The sequence below is a fragment of the Leuciscus leuciscus genome, assembly GCF_965113295.1.
Source record: "Leuciscus leuciscus genome assembly, chromosome: 3".
In the NCBI taxonomy this organism is placed as follows: domain Eukaryota; kingdom Metazoa; phylum Chordata; class Actinopteri; order Cypriniformes; family Leuciscidae; genus Leuciscus; species Leuciscus leuciscus.
In genome coordinates this window covers 63,698,258-63,711,140 of record NC_138727.1, presented here as the reverse complement: position 1 = coordinate 63,711,140, position 12,883 = coordinate 63,698,258, and the positions used below count along the sequence as shown (strand labels likewise).

General features: G+C 39.4%; 1 protein-coding gene across 2 annotated transcripts; it reads left to right on the top strand.

Annotated features, from left to right (window-relative positions):
* Nucleotides 1–3,413: 3,413 nt before the first annotated feature.
* Nucleotides 3,414–10,197, top strand: LOC309494222 (polymeric immunoglobulin receptor-like). Of its 2 annotated transcripts, none has more exons than XM_082163485.1 (9): nucleotides 3,414–4,030; nucleotides 4,129–4,443; nucleotides 4,982–5,317; nucleotides 5,421–5,723; nucleotides 5,820–6,134; nucleotides 6,221–6,514; nucleotides 6,583–6,885; nucleotides 8,993–9,055; nucleotides 9,317–10,197. In XM_082163485.1, the coding sequence occupies exons 1-8, from the start codon at nucleotides 3,979–3,981 to the stop codon at nucleotides 9,022–9,024; spliced, it is 1,950 nt and encodes a 649-aa protein (XP_082019611.1). In that variant the 5' UTR covers nucleotides 3,414–3,978; the 3' UTR covers nucleotides 9,025–9,055; nucleotides 9,317–10,197. The 2 variants fall into 2 exon arrangements, with proteins under 2 accessions (XP_082019611.1, XP_082019610.1); XM_082163484.1 differs by having other exon boundaries at nucleotides 9,287–10,197.
* The last annotated feature ends 2,686 nt before the right edge of the window (nucleotides 10,198–12,883 follow it).

Below are 12,883 nucleotides of genomic sequence, written 5' to 3'. Positions count from 1 at the left end.
GGCGAGGAGAAATGGCCCATTCATGTAAATCGACAAACATTTAACACATTTGCAAGAGAGAGACTTAATCTTCATTATTCTTTTATCCTTATTCTTTTGTTTGAATTCCGCCATTATAGCCTGTATTCCTGTATTCTTTGCTTGACCATCTAAATCTCTGTCATTCCACTATACGAGAGTAATCCATCTATTATCTTAAGTCTTGTTAGAAAACCAACAATAAATAACTGTTCTTGAAAATTCAAAAAAAAAAAAAAAAAAATACAAATGATTGTATGGAATAGAAAGCTCCTGCAGCAGGTGCATTAGCACAACAGGTAGCCTCAAGCTACATGACACAATATCATTTATTAATATTACACTTTTACTTAAAGCTCACTTTAAAACACCATTGAGTATTTGTATCATATTCCAGTCACGTTTAAAATGGTTTCAAGTCAAAAAAAGATTTTGAATTATGTTATATTTAGCATTTTATATTAAAGGAACACTCCACCGTTTTTTGAAATAGGGCTTATTCACCTTCTTTCCTACATTTAGATAGGTGGGCAAATGCATTTTTGTCTCAGTGCATGCATTGTTTTAGTTTGACAGGGTCGGCGTTAGCTTAGCTTAGCATAATGAATGGAATCCTTTGTTGCCAGCTAGCATGTCCTGAGTAAAAGTGATATAAAAAAAAAAAACCCACCTAATTACTTCTTGTGGCCTGCGTATTCACAACGAGCACAAATGGCGATGCAGATTAACACTAGGCGATTTCCTAGGCAGATATTGACTTATATATTAAGGACTATATTAGGGGGAAGCACAGGCGAAGCACTGCTACTTGGGCGTGATATCTCTGCGCCTAAGTAGCAGTGCTTCGCCTGTGCTTCCCCCTAATATAGTCCCAAGTCAAAATCTGCATAGGAAATCGCCTAGTGTTAATCTGCATCGCTATTTGTACTTGTTGTGAATACGCAGGCCACAAGAAGTAATTAGGTGGGGTTTTTTTTTTTTATATCACTTTTACTCAGGACATGCTAGCTGGCAACAAAGGATTCCATTCATTATGCTAAGCTAAGCTAGCGCCAACCCTGTCAAACTAAAACAATGCATGCACTGAGACAAAAATGCATTTGCCCACCTATCTAAATGTAGGAAAGAAGGTGAATAAGCCCTATTTCAAAAAACGGTGGAGTGTTCCTTTAAGCTAAGGGCTATCTTTACTAGCATGCATACTGTAAACATTCTTTGTTCCTATAAAATAACCAAAATCGAACAGAAATAATCACACACACAAACCAGATATACTTGAATCCTGCATTATTAGCTTCTTGAATCAGATGAAGAGATGTGTTTAGTTTTGTTTGTCTCGTAGCTCAGAATGAGGAAGTATACACAGACAGCGTTATTGCAGAAGGACAGCCTTATGGTCACATGGTTCACGTGAGATGATTGACAGCTTTACAAACTAATGATATCGCACTGATGCAGTAATGCAGCGCAATATGAAAGACTTCGTCTTAGGTTTAACAACCTATGAAACTAATAATGAACAATATGAAACTAAAACGACATAAGCTTAATTTAAAATGGCTTAGGAACTATAGGCTATTTAGAGGTGGATAAACGCACTTTAGACGTGGATAAACGCACTTTAGAGGTGGGTAAACGCACTTTAGAGGTGGGTTAACGCACTTTAGAGGTGGATAAACGCACTTTGAAGGTGGGTAAACGCACTTTAGAGGTGGATAAACGCACTTTAGAAGTGGGTAAACGCACTTTAGAGGTGGATAAACGCACTTTAGAGGTGGGTAAACGCACTTTAGAGGTGGGTAAACGCATTTTAGAGGTGGATAAACGCACTTTAGAGGTGGATAAACGCACTTTAGAGGTGGGTAAACGCACTTTAGAGGTGGATAAACGCACTTTAGAAGTGGGTAAACGCACTTTAGAGGTGGATAAACGCACTTTAGAGGTGGATAAACGCACTTTAGAGGTGGATAAACGCACTTTAGAGGTGGGTAAACGCACTTTAGAGGTGGGTAAACACACTTTGGAGGTGGATAAACGCACTTTAGAGGTGGATAAACACACTTTAGAGGTGGGTAAACGCACTTTAGAGGTGGATAAACGCACTTTAGAGGTGGGTAAACGCACTTTAGAGGTGGGTTAACGCACTTTAGAGGTGGGTAAACACACTTTAGAGGTGGGTAAACGCACTTTAGAGGTGGATAAACGCACTTTAGAGGTGGGTAAACGCACTTTAGAGGTGGGTTAACGCACTTTAGAGGTGGGTAAACGCACTTTAGAGGTGGATAAACACACTTTAGAGGTGGGTAAACGCACTTTAGAGGTGGATAAACACTTTTGAGGTGGGTAAACGCACTTTAGAGGTGGATAAACGCACTTTAGAGGTGGGTAAACGCACTTTAGAGGTGGGTAAACGCACTTTAGAGGTGGATAAACACACTTTAGAGGTGGGTAAACGCACTTTAGAGGTGGGTAAACGCACTTTAGAGGTGGGTAAACGCACTTTAGAGGTGGGTAAACGCACTTTAGAGGTGGATAAACACACTTTAGAGGTGGATAAACACACTTTGGAGGTGGATAAACGCTATTTCCGAATTTTGGGAGGTGAGCAAACAGCGTTTACGAGCATTTAGCCTCCACTACATCCCTGGTAACAACGTCCACCGGTGATCTCAGTCATGTTGTCTGGCCTTGAATGTGAGGTTGTAACAGTTCACTCAGATGATACAGAGAATCCCTAGACATCCTAAAGTTGTCACGCCTCTCCTCGGGCACGACAGTTACACGCACAAAGTTTTCCTAAAATCTCCGCTCGAGATTCGCCGCTGAACAACAACTGCGAGTAAACCTCCGTCTCCTTTGAAGAAAAGCTATATCTGCAGAATGTACAAACTGACATCACTCTTTAACAAGGCTGTCAAAACGGAGAGCAGCAAAAAACAACTGCTGTACGATGTCGTCCACCATCTTGGATGAATTGGTCACATGACTGCATCACATGACTAGAAATGCGTCATCGTCTTCAAAAAGCCTCCGTTTTCACAGTCATCACACATGGTGATGGAAAAACTGCGTTTTCAAATTAATACAATTTGGAGAGTGTTTTCAAAACGCCATGTTTTCGTTGACTCAAAACGCCGACTCAGTGTTTCGATGTGACTCCTTTTGTTTAAACAATTGTTCGCAAAATGATAGTCAACGGTTCACATTTCGAGCATTTCCTGTAAATTAACAAGTAAATTATTAAATAAATGAGTAAATAAACAAGTATTCACATATTTGGATGTGTCATCTGCCTTAAGTCTAGTCCCAGACTGAAATGTCTGTTTTAAATGAAACTTGCGCTGGCATATCTCAAAATATGTCACTGTCGTTGTTTTGTCTCGAGATGCACATCAGCAATGTTTCTTTCTTTCTAAGGCACATTTATAAAAGCTACTTAAATGTCCTAATTTAACCAAGGCCTAATCGTGGCCTAATCTAAACCCTGTCTGTGAAACCAGGCCTAGAAGTGCTCTTATATCAGGAGTAATCTCTTAGAGATCTTTCACAACATCCAAAGCACATTAGATTCTCACAGTGCGTATATACTCATACACCTGTATGCTCTCTTAATATGAATGCAGGATGAAGTCTTTACACCCTTCTGTCACTCTTAATGTATATGTTTATATTAATATACGGATGTGTCGTCTGTCATCTGTGTTTCTCTGCTTGTCTTTCACACATATACATTTCACACATATCTCAACACTCTCCGCCCTGTTAACAGTGCAGATCTGGGTGGAACCGTTAGAGAATAAGGAAGAAGAAACGTGAGAAAGACTGACGGAGGATCTGTGTACTTCTAATGATAGTGACTTACATCGCATTCAAGAAACACATTTGATCAGTTCTTGCTTTCACTGGATCGGGATCGGATCTGGTTTTTCTCTGGATATCTGAGACTGAAGTCAATCTGGAATGAAGGCTGTCATCATCATCTTCATCTTCATCACTCTCTGCCTGATCTCAGGTCAGTTCTTCACTGCTCAGTCTGGGTCAAATAATATACTATATTACCCAGATTGATGATATATAATAACCCAGAGCAAATGCACTTGTGTTTGGCAGGTCAAGTACTTTGTGTCAGAGTGTTTGGATGCACTGGAGGGAGTTTAATGTTCAAGTGCATGATCTCAAACCAGAGAGAGACTAATGATCAACATAAAGGGAAGTATTTCTGCAGGGACAGGAGCTGTAAGATGGGCATCAGTACTGATGTTCAGAGTCAATGGGTTTATAACGGGAGATTCGCTCTGTATGATGATGAAAACAGCAGATTCTTCACAGTGTTTATCAGGAACCTCAACAGAGAGGATTATGGGGAATATACATGTGGAAACAATCAGACATGGAGTCATGATGTTACGTTAGTGGAGAGTAAAGGTACGTGTGACACTTTATAACTTCCTACAGCAATTATTTATTATAGTATTAAAGGTGCAGTACGGAAGATTTTGAGTAAAAATGAACAAAAATGAATTACTGAAAATTTTTTAAAACCGTTTCCATGCCTTGATCCACAATGATTCAAAATGGTCAGATTATAATAATAATCCATAGTTCGAGCTGCCGGGTTGGATTATGCAGGGAAAATGTCAGTTTTATGTTTTTTGTCATTCTTCTTTGCATGTTTCCTCTGTAAAAAAAAAAATGTAACTTCCCTGTTCAGATTACATTTTCAGATGTGTGTTTTTCTGTCAGTATGTCTTGATGTAGGATGTCACTGTTATAAATAAACTATAAATATACCTAAAAACAACCACAATACACATTAAGAGGAAAACACTGTTGAACATGACATTGTATGTTTCACACAGAGATGGCGATGGAGAGGACAAAGTTCCCTAGTGCACCTTTAATAACACTAATAATATTTTAGATTTAAGTTCATGTCACAAGGTTTTGTTGAAATCATTTTCAGGGTCTCGTTGTGGGACGTCTGTTATCCGGGACGGGTATCTTGGACAAAAGACGATCACTTTTCGCTGTGAATATGATGAGAAGTTTAAAACACACACCAAAGTTTTCTACAGACTGAACGAGGATCCTGTCCATGTTCTGAACAGTTCACGATCATCACAATCATCTGAGGAGAAGTTCAGTCTGTCTGACAGTCATGAAGATCATTTTACTGTGACCATTAGAGATATTTCTGCAGCGGACGGTGGAGTTTATTTATGTGGAGTGGAGAGAGACGGATCACATCAATCAATTACTCACATAACCTTCATTAAAGAGATTCAGCTGAATGTTTATGGTGACTTTTTAATGAAAATATCCTTACAGCTCTAAATAAGGAATGTAAATCCCTCCTGACTTTTAATAATGTAATAAATCAACATATAAATCTCATTTTGCAGGTCAAACTTCTGTCCAGGTTCAGGCCTACTCCAGTAAATCAGTCTTCATCACGTGTAAATTTCCACAAGAATTCAAAGGAAACAAGAAGTTTATCCAGAAAGATTCATCTCAGAAGATCTTCGTTGATGGACAGAATCAGTGGGTTCATCATGATAAAGTGCACATGTATGATGATTCCAGTGAAGGACGTTTGAAGGTTTTCATCAGTAATTTAACCGCGGCTGATGAAGCGACGTACAGATGTGGAGTGAATATCCCTGATCATGATCTGTTCACTGAGATTAAACTGACAGTAAATCAAGGTAAAGAGCTTCTGGGAGAACCTTCATTTTAGAGACTTAAAATAAGAAAGATAGCTTTTTTTATATTGTATATTTTTCATTGTTTTGTGTGTATAGTTGATCATTTTCCTGCATTAAGCAAAGCATTTGCTATTATTGGTGAAAGTGTGAAACTCACCTGCAATTTCCCCGAGAAACACGACGAGACCTTCACACACATCTGCAAAGAGAACAAGGAGAAGATCTGTGAAAGCATCAGTTCATCAGAGAAGAAACGCTTTGAGTTTTCTGCCGGTCCAGCAGGAGTTTTTACAGTGAGCATCAGTAATGTGAGCGTGAGAGATGCTGGAGTTTACTGGTGTGGAGCCGAAACCAGAGACACACATCTGACTTCTGTCTCGCTCACCAATCAACATCAACTCACTCCAACTAGTACGTACAGTGACCATAAATCAAATAACATATGCATATATGACAGCATATAAATACTTATTTTCTTTGACTATTGTTGCCTCCAGTGGTCGGACGTGAAGGAGATTCATCTGAGATCAAATGCCCTTATGATGGAAACCATTCAACAGAAGTAAAGCATCTTTGTAAAGGAAAGTGTTTCACTAAAGATGCTCAAAAAATAATTAGCTCAAATGAAGCCCATGTTAATAAAACAAAGATTTCAGTAAAGGACGACACTGAACTCAATCTCTTCACTGTGACCTTGAGTGACCTGAGAGCAGAGGATGCTGGGATATACTGGTGTGCAGTGAAAGAAGCGTTTAACCTTCCCATTGAGCTCATGATCGTCCTGAAAGATGGTGAGAGTGTTTTCTGGGGATCATCTCAATGTTTTCTGTCATCATCCTCATGTGTTTGTTCTCTCCAGCGCTCTTCACTCATGAAGCGTCTGTCGGAGGATCGGTGTCCATCAGCTGTAAGAACGTCAGGACTCAAACACAGAGGCTTTTCTGCAGAGGAGATCAGCCCAACATCTGTGTCCGAGACGGAGTTCGTGTTTCATCCGATACGAGAACAAACGGCCGGTTCTCTCTGATGGACGAAACCTCAGCTGGAGTCTTTACTGTGAACATCAGCAGTCTGACAGAAGAGGATTCTGGGAAATACTGGTGCGCAGAGGAGACTTCTGGGTCGTTCGTATTCACTGAAGTTCATCTACATGTGACTCAAGGTAAAATAGCTTGTCAATCTTTCCGAGCGACTGGAGGCGTGCCGTGTGGGCGGAGCTAAAGAATCACGAGCACGAATCACACACACACCATACATCGCACGCTCCATAGATACATTAACTATACGTGATCATGTTGTTTACTTGCTGTGCTTACGCGCCGATAGCTAACAACACACAGACATTTGAAGCAGTTTTACTCACCGCCTGCGGTTCCAACGCACGACCGTGAACCTTTATCGTTGGGACTGCTCCATCCTTAAGCATTAGATGATCTGCAAATCCGGCGTCGAACTGGGCCTTGTTTATAAAACAATCATCGTCGAAATGCAGGGAACAACCAAGAACACTTGCACAACTCCGTTGATGACTTCCCTAAAGCCGAGCACAGCGCTTTGATGGGCGTACTGCTTTCGCTCTCTCGCTCTGGTCTACGGGTGCGCGCGCGCCCTTCCGGGAGAAGTGCCCTTAGGACCCGTATAAGGAAACGAAACTTGTGACAAACCGGAAGGAGTATTTTTGCCACAGAAATACTCCATCAAACGTACAACTTAATTTTAGAAACTTTGTCCATGTTTAGCATGGGAATCCAACTCTTTAACAGTGTAAAAAACTCAGTATGCATGAAATAGCATTTCACCCCCCCTTTAATTAAACTAATAATCACAATTGTTTTGCTTAAAAATATATATATAACTGCAATCATTTGTCACGATTATTCTAATTTCAGAAATTATTTTTTACATTTAATCACATTTATTGCACTCACAAGTAAGCAAAAATCATGATTTATTATATTTATCATATACATTAACACTCTCAAAACCTTAAACAGTGAAATTCCTAATAATAATTCCAATAATTCCAAATTATGCTAATGTTGCACTTTATATCGTCACACAGAGATGAATATAAGTGCATTTATTCAGCAACCACAATCACAAACAATAGAGTCGAGATCCATGTTTGTATTTATTACAGTTCATCACTGAAGGTTTGATCGCAGATTTAATCGCACAAGCGGCTCGTGACAGAACAGACTGACTGAACGACACTTTCATCTAACAGAATATCTCAAATGGAGATCGAGAAACTCCAGCTTGTTAGTCAGTGTTTTCAGATCTGGGATATACGGCTGTCGATCACAGTGTAGAGAGTGTGTGTGCCAATGGTTGACAGATTGCAAAGATAACGTAAAACTAAGACATAAAATGTTTCCTTTTTAAGAGAAAATGTTTGGGGATTTAAACTCTTGACATCTGGCAACCGCAAGCATGAAAGATTGTGAAAGCTTGCTACCAATGCATGATAACTGAATGTTAAAAATAAATAAATAAAGTTTTCAGAATAAATAACAACGGCCCAATATTGCAACAATAATTTTTGGAGAAGCAGAAATCTTAATCATGATAAATCGATTTATCATAAAGCCCTACTTTCTACAGCTTCATTTCTAAAAAAAAAAGAAAAGTGTGATCCTTTTTGTATGTACTGTCTCTTTAAAGCATCATGTGTGGGAAAGTCTGCAGACTCAGACTCATCTTCACACCAGCTGAAAACCACAGACAACAGGACACATCTAAAACCTGCTTGTTTAAGTAAAACTGGCTGCGGCTTTTGTGTTGAAGCTTTTGTCTGTGTGGAGCAAAAAGGATATTTTCTGAACATTCACACAGATCTTATCTATACAATGACAATACAAAACTGATCCAAATGTAAATCGTTATGCACTGAGAAGCTTAGGTCTGGACAGGTCTTCTGACCAATGATAGCATGTGCCAGGTATGAATATACACAAGTGATTTTAATGATGAATTTGTGTCCGTTGTTTCGTCACACAGTATTCACAAGACATGAAATACACATGTGCATATGTCTGTGAAATACATCTGTGGTGCTTTTTTTAAGCTTAACAGCCCGTTTTTATTCTCTGCTTTTCCTCTTTTTTAAGACATTATTGAATGGAAAAAGGAAAGTCTGGTAAGATCCAACAGATCCGTTGCTCAGTTTGAGTTGTGATCTGAAACGAGTGTTTGATGTACAGTATGTGTATGAATGCTTGTACATGATGTCATAGTCTCACCTTGACAATCCCTTTGTGTGTTTTCAGGCCTTTCTGTTTTCTGTTACTCCGGGGTTTGATCATGCTGGCTGAAATACAGCTGTAAACATGGTGAGACACACACACACACACACACACACACACACACACACACACACACACACACACACACACACACACACACACACACACACACACACACACACACACACACACACACACACACACACACACACACACACACAAAACTGTACATTTAGTAAATGTGAGTTTGTCGCCCTCTGCTGTTCAGAAACACACATACGGTTTAACCTCGCATTTTCTCTTCTCTTGTTCACATAGGAATCGTTTCATCATGTGGATCGACTCCAATCCAGTTACCCACAATCCCCTCTGATGAGCTCCTGTACACGTCTGTCAGTTTCCAGAAGCATGAAGAGTCTCTCAGTGAAGCTTCAATCTCCATCAGCAACGAGGAGATTCACTCTGATTACACCACGGTCATTTACCACATCATGCCAAATTAATATTATTATATGAAGAAACTCTGGGGTTGCTTTACACCTCCACACTGATGCCAGTACATGCTTTCCCTTAAAGGGATACTTCAGGATTTAGCATTAAGCTTTGTATTAGTAGAAAACCTGTAGTATTTTCGAATTACCGTTCTTTCTACACTCATATCCCCCTGAGATGAGAGATTTATGTATTTTTTGTCTGCAAAAAATCCTCCGATGATGCAAAAATCGGCATTTTGCGTCATCGGAGGATTTTTTTGGCCAGAGGCTAAAGACTACAGCCAGTAGGAGGAGCTGTCCCGCATGTGTTCAACCCGCCCATAGAGGGTGGGATCTCACTCACAGAATGTACAGTGTCAGCCGTCTTTCTTTGGAAGCTAAGCTAGCAGGCTCTTGTTCTGTGGAGAAAGCTGAGTAGTAGGAGAAAGCTGAGTAGTAGGAGAAAGCTGAGTAGTAGGGGTTACCATCCTCTTTTTCCCGGAAATGTCCGGCCGTCGAGATCGTCCAAAATGTCCGGTATTCGGCTTTTGCTTTCTGCGGTCGCCATTCATTGTTTACATGCACACCTTTTGTTTCAATCTAACTGAATTCATTCCGATCGGTGAATCTGAATGTAGTGTTTACATGAACGCTAAACAAGTGATCGGTTGATGTGCGTTTTAACATTGCTAAGAAAATTCCCGCTCCTCCGTGAGAGATACGAGACTGGTGCGTCTCGGTGTCGGTCATCAGTAATCACGCCACCGGCCTCGCGCCGTTCTCCCGCGCCCCTCAGCCTCGTCCTGCTCGCCACAGTAAACATAATGAATGGCGACTGTAGAACGCAAACAGGGCCGGCCCGAGGCATAAGCGAACTAAGCGGCTGCTTGGGGCCCCCTCGCCACCAGGGGGCCCCCAATCGAGTTTTTTTTTTTTTTTTTACATATTAATTAACTTAAACAAGTGACATAAATGAATGAAAGGATTTATAATTCAAGACAAGAAAATTCTGATTTCATGATCAATATACCTGCCTACAACTGCTGCTGTGTCTGCCAGTGTTTGAGTCATGCGCATAACCTCGCGTGCATAGACAATTTGTGCGCAAAGTCACGGTAATGTTAAGCCATGTCACAAAAATTTGATTTGATTAATGATTTATCCTTTAAATGTAATGATATTCAGAACAGAACAAGAATAAAAAAATAACTATAAACAAGCCAAAACGAAATCATTTAAAGCGAAAGTGAAAGTAAGCGGCGTTGGGCTCACGTATCTCTCTCAGAATCAAAATGTTTCAACATTCGCGATGGATTTGGATGGTAAACTATTCTTTATCATAGGCTTTGTACTTCACTCACGTTCCAATATCGACGGAAAAAATCATCCTCTTCACACGCGCAAAAATGTGCTTGGAAACATCACAGTGGAAGATCACAAAGCTGGAATATGTTGTGTGTGTGTGTGTGTGTGTGTGTGTGTGTGTGTGTGTGAGAGTCGCGGGCGCGATCGAACAGTGGAAACATAAAAACATACTCCGTCATGTTCATACAAGACATCATTCAAACTGCAAAGTGTTGCAAAACGTTGGAGGATATTTTGCAAATAATTGTTTTAATATGTTTTGTGACAGTTAGTTTTTAGAAGATTCCAAGAGTTAGTAAAAGAGTAAAGAAAAAGTTAAAACTTTTTTAAGTATCTATTTTTTATTAAGTATTTATTTTGTATTAATACATAACCTCATTGTATTAATTTATAATGTAACATTATAGCGTGACATTGTGTCAATAATTGTCAAGCACAGGTGACTCTGCGTGGTGGGAGGGGGCCCCCAAATCAAATTCTGCTTAGGGCCCCCAAAAGGCTCGGGCCAGCACTGAACGCAAAAGCCGAATCCCGGACATTTTGGGCGATCTCGAAATCCCGGGCAGACTCGTCACGGAGACTCACTAGTAGCCTAGCCTTGTTGTTTAACTGCGCGCTCTTACCGGTAGGCGTGGCTTGGGAGTGACCTCCTAGGGCAGCGAAGCAAGTGCATTCTGGGAGTTGTTGTCTTTCATCCACAGAAGCCAAAAATAAATGTTCTGGCTTTTCTCAGTCTAGAAAGCTCCAAATTCAAAAATAATTTCACATTTCTTCTACATAAATGACCCATTTTAAATACACATTCATCTTTCCAGAGGTGAAGTATCCCTTTAATGTCTGCTGTTAGAAATCACTCTTGCTGTTTTATTCTTTAGGAAAAGAGCTGGCGACACCTAGAGGCACTGTTGGGTAAAAAAACTGCAATGTTTCCATCACTGACTGACTGTTTTGATTGTATAAAACTTTTTACACAGAAAGCTTTGGCTTCTTGAGTTGAAAGATTAAGCTAAGATGCTTGTCAAGAGTTCAAGAGATTTAAAAAAAAATCTCAACAAGCAGACCATGAGGTAGAGCTCTAATCTGTATCCAATTCTCCTGTGCAATCATACAGTATGTGTCTTCATAGTGTTTAGCCAAAGTATTCATATAAACTCCTTGAATAAATGTTTTAGCCTTATTTACTTACTTATTTACTTTGTACACACATGTTTAAAGAAGTGTGTGTTAAACTGATGGTTTGCTCAAGGCTGTTGATCTGCTGAATTTAAAACAATGCTATAACTTCTTGCATTCCTGTATTCTGCTTCTCTTTCAATTGCTAAATTGTATGTGTGTGTATGTGAGATTAGTCTAAGCGTTTAGTCTAGTTAATAAAGTCTTGTTCGTGTCACACATAAAGTTGTTTGTGGTTCATGTTCATATAAATCGTGCAGATTTTGGATGCTCTGAGTAGTTCTGTGCAGTATGAAAGTTATTTCCCATATCTCGGGAATTTACTTATATTTAATATACAGTTAACACTGTATATTCACTGGACGAACTGGTAAGTTGATTGTGGTAATAATTCTTCAACATCAAGTTAATTCTTACAGCTGATTTAAATATTTAAAATTAATTATAACTATTTATACTTAATTATTCATATTTTCTTTTTGGGCTAATTATTTATTCATATATCATTTCAGAAGTGAGGGGGACAGAAATGTCAATACCAATTTCTTCTGAAATTTGTCGAAAAGATTAAAGAAAACAAATACACGGCTGAACAACAACCAATAATTTGTATTCTATAATATTTGTTCCTATATTTTCCTAATGGCAATTTTATGATTGGTGTATGTGTGGCCCTCAGTGTTTATTTACAGTTTAAAACATACAGATAAATATGCCCCCCCTTTTAAATTTTAAACTAAGTAATGACAGAGTTCTGAATATAATGAGCCTCCTCAGCGTGACGCTAGGCCGTGGATTGGTCACTAGGGATGGGCGATACCACTAATTTTGTTTTCGATACGATACCGATACTTTCAAGGCCAGTATCGCCGATATCGATACCGATACCTTTAAACTGAACTTT

What these genes read in the sequence shown, in the direction of transcription:
- LOC309494222 (XM_082163485.1), top strand. Translation starts at nt 3,979, where the DNA reads ATGAAGGCTGTCATCATCATCTTCATCTTCATCACTCTCTGCCTGATC. An exon ending in CACTCTCTGCCTGATCTCAG is followed by an intron (nt 4,031 to 4,128) that starts GTCAGTTCTTCA and finishes TGTGTTTGGCAG; the next exon opens with GTCAAGTACTTTGTGTCAGA. An exon ending in CATGATCGTCCTGAAAGATG is followed by an intron (nt 6,515 to 6,582) that starts GTGAGAGTGTTT and finishes TGTTCTCTCCAG; the next exon opens with CGCTCTTCACTCATGAAGCG.